This window comes from Charadrius vociferus, unplaced genomic scaffold (genome assembly GCF_000708025.1).
Source record: "Charadrius vociferus isolate BGI_N301 unplaced genomic scaffold, ASM70802v2 scaffold38, whole genome shotgun sequence".
Classification (NCBI taxonomy): domain Eukaryota; kingdom Metazoa; phylum Chordata; class Aves; order Charadriiformes; family Charadriidae; genus Charadrius; species Charadrius vociferus.
Genome location: NW_009650176.1, coordinates 1795325 through 1798560, shown reverse-complemented (window position 1 = coordinate 1798560; position 3236 = coordinate 1795325). Strand labels below are relative to the sequence as shown.

The following is a 3236-nucleotide window of genomic DNA, read 5'->3' as shown; positions in this document are numbered from 1 at the left end:
TCCCTCCGGGGCCGCGCTGCCGCTCGGGCAGCCCCGGGAGGCGGCGGGGCCGGGGGTGGGGGGGCCGCCGCAGGTATTGTTTTGCAGAGCGAAGGGGTAATATATGACAGCGCAGACATAACAAGCAGCCTGTGGCTGCGCCTGTTTGTTGTTGCAGCGTGCCATATAACTTCTGGTGATTGTTACTTTTCCTCTGATGAAACCACGTATTTATAAGTGATTTATTTTTTATTTTGTAGCACAAACAGAAATCCATAAACTGTCGGTTCAGCGCCATTGACTCTTTGATCAGTTACTGGGCTATTTTTTTTCCCCCCCCTCTCCCGTCAGTGAGGAGAGATTAAAAGCCTTTATTTTCAGCACTCTTTCTGCTGCAAAGGTACGGAGCCTAAACGAACAATAAAAGTGTACTTAAAACGTATCCTCTTCGCTCCTGCATTCATCGGGAACGAAACTTATAGCTGCCTAAGTAAGCCTCTTAATTAGACTACTACAGCGATTTCCGAAAACATTTAGCCGCTATATACAAAGGAAATAAACCCACATTGTCAACTCGAGAGCGCTCCAGAGTTTAAAAGGCTCCTCTGTAACCCATTGAAATAATTACTGAAGGGTACAACGCCTTCCCCTTTGTCAGAGGGACTCTGCCTCTCCTGCAGCTCTGCCTTTCGCCGGGGGGGGGAAAATCACACTATTTTATTACTGGGGGGGGGTTGAGATCCGACCCGATTTTAGTGGAGAGAAGCAGAAAGTTTCCGCGACAGCTGATTATAGATAAACCTTTCCACTGAGAATAAGTTCACCAGTCTCATTACACTGCTATTAATGGGGTTTTGACTTGGCTGATTTTGCTATTTCCCATTTTTTATTCCCTGCTTGAATGGGCACATGGGGTATGCAGTCCCCCATGCGTGCCCCCCCCCCCCCCCCCCCCCCCCCAAAAAAAAAAAAAAAAAATTAAAAAAAAACCCCATCGTGAAATGTCTCTCCAGAAAAAAAAATAAAGTTGATAAAATCCAAAGCTAGTAAATAGCTTTCTGTCTTTAATTGCTGCGGTGCGACGCTGATAACACGTAGTTATCATCGGAAAAGTTGACCAAGACAGGTTAAATAATTTAATAAGGAACTGCTTGTAATTATGTTATTTACAAGGTATGACAGAGGTTTGAGGAAGAAACAGAAGCTGATCTCAGGGAAACGGACGGGTTTGGGTGACCCCTGGAGCACGGAGTTTGAATTATGGAGATGGGGGGCTGAGAGGTGAATATGGACTAGAGGAGAACAAGATGACTTTTCACCTCAGCACATTTAACTTTTAAATCCAAATAAACGTCTCGCGTTACTAGATCGTCGCGTTTAGAAAAGAAAAAGACTAATCCCGGCCAGTTTCGGAGCGCCTAAAGAAGAGGGCTGCCCAGTTCTCACCGAAGAAAAATATCACCAAAAAAAAAAAAAAGTTACAAAGTGCATTTAAAAATAAATCTGAGCAACTTGGTGTTTTGTTTTGGGTTTTTTTTTTCCTTTCCTCCCTCCGTTGCTAAATTAATTATATCAAACATCTGTTCACATGACGTTGTACTTAATGCCACACACACTATTTAATGATGCCAACGCTTCCTCGAATAGCAACAACACACCTTTTTCGCTTTGTAAAATACCCTCCAGTAATCGGTATCTGAATTACTCGCTCAGGTAAATTAAGAGTAGGTGCCGTCTATCGGCCTCATAGCCCCCCTCGCCCCCCCAGGCGAGGGCAAAATACAAACTTAGTAACTTGCGGGTTAAGAAAAGCGTAAACTTTCTCACCTGCTTGGTCATTGAGTCTATTAGACGAACATACAGGTCCTGCTCTGTCCTAACTCCTGGGGAGGGAAAGCAGAGACAAATTCCTATCAGGATTTCAACAGCGAACCACCCAAATTACATAATGAAAGCATGAGGTCAGGCAATTAACTGAGACGGACAGGGATCGGCACCCGCGCCAGGCTTAACAATAAAATTAAAAATAATAATAATAATTTTAAAAAGCCAGAAATCACCCAGTGACAGAGTTCTCGCCCGCTCCTGAACCTGGCGCTTGGGGGGCCGTGCCCCGGGAAGCCCCCCCGGGCCGCTTTGCGGCCGGACCCCCGGTCAGGGTTGGGGGGACCCCAGGCGAGAGCGGGGGCGGTTCGGGCGCTGGGGCGGACAGACAGCGCGTCCCCCCGCGGGAAGCGGGGCCGGGGCTCCGCTCTGCCCGCTGCCTGCGCTCACCCCGTCCCAATAATTACCATTAATTCGCAAAAGTGAAAAAAGTCACTTAAAAGTGATGTTCTGCTGGAGCAGCTATCGATCCCCTTTTTTACTTTCCACTTCAAGACCAACCGGTTAATCATGTGAAGTACCATTGACTTATTGATCGGTTATGTTTTGTTTTCCTTATATGCCAAGGAAAGAGCCGTGTTTACACGCGTGTAATTTTAATCTCCAAATCTTTATATCCTTTTCCAAAAGGCCTTGAAAAAGAAAGTAAGACTTTTCTGCGGCACACGGACGTTCAAAAATGAGGTAACGACAACTTACCATTGCTATACAATAACTGAAGTTTATAATGAATTCCATTGTTAGTTTTTTCATTGTTTGGCTCCTGCAAGTAACGATAAATAATTACATTTAGCATGAAAAATATCTCCCTCCTCCTGACGTACATTTTTCTCGTCCCCTGAAGCGGCTCGGAATTAACAGTTTGCAGAAATTCAGCCCACTTTGTGGAGCGCTGATGATGTCATTATCTCGGTGCAAATATGTCATGTTTAGCCGTTTTTCCTCGCGTTAAAAATAAGTCGGGGCCGCGGCGGTAAGTTTCTAACCGGGGGGATGTGTTCGGAGCGGCCGTAATAACGGGGGAACCCGCACGTGGTCTGAGCGCCTCTGGAGTACCGTTAGGGCTGCCGGGCTTGAAAATTATCTTTCGGCAATTAAATCACACTTAAACGGGTTTGTTTAAAAAAAAAAAAAAATAATAACAGGCAGACTTACTTTCTCTTTCTCCACAAAGTCCACAAAAGCTGTTCTCTCAATCTCCACCGGCTGCCCCTGCCTGTCGTACAGAGCTAAGACGAAGTGGAAAAAATTGGATTTTCTGAGATTGGAAGGCGGCTGTTTCTCGAAATGTGCCCGAGCCAGCCCCACGCCGCTGCGGGAGAAAACAAGACAAGGCGTGGGTGAGAGCGGCGGGGACGGGGCGCGCCAGGTCC

The 3236-nt window shown here is 46.4% G+C and overlaps 1 protein-coding gene across 1 annotated transcript in view; it reads right to left on the bottom strand.

Annotated features, from left to right (window-relative positions):
• EBF3 (early B-cell factor 3) overlaps window positions 1–3236 on the bottom strand; it is a 122258-nt gene that overhangs the window by 118833 nt on the left and 189 nt on the right. Inside the window, 4 exon segments of the mRNA XM_009892716.1 lie at window positions 839–842; window positions 1807–1862; window positions 2563–2626; window positions 3019–3175. Coding sequence (XP_009891018.1) covers window positions 839–842; window positions 1807–1862; window positions 2563–2626; window positions 3019–3175 — 281 coding nt within the window.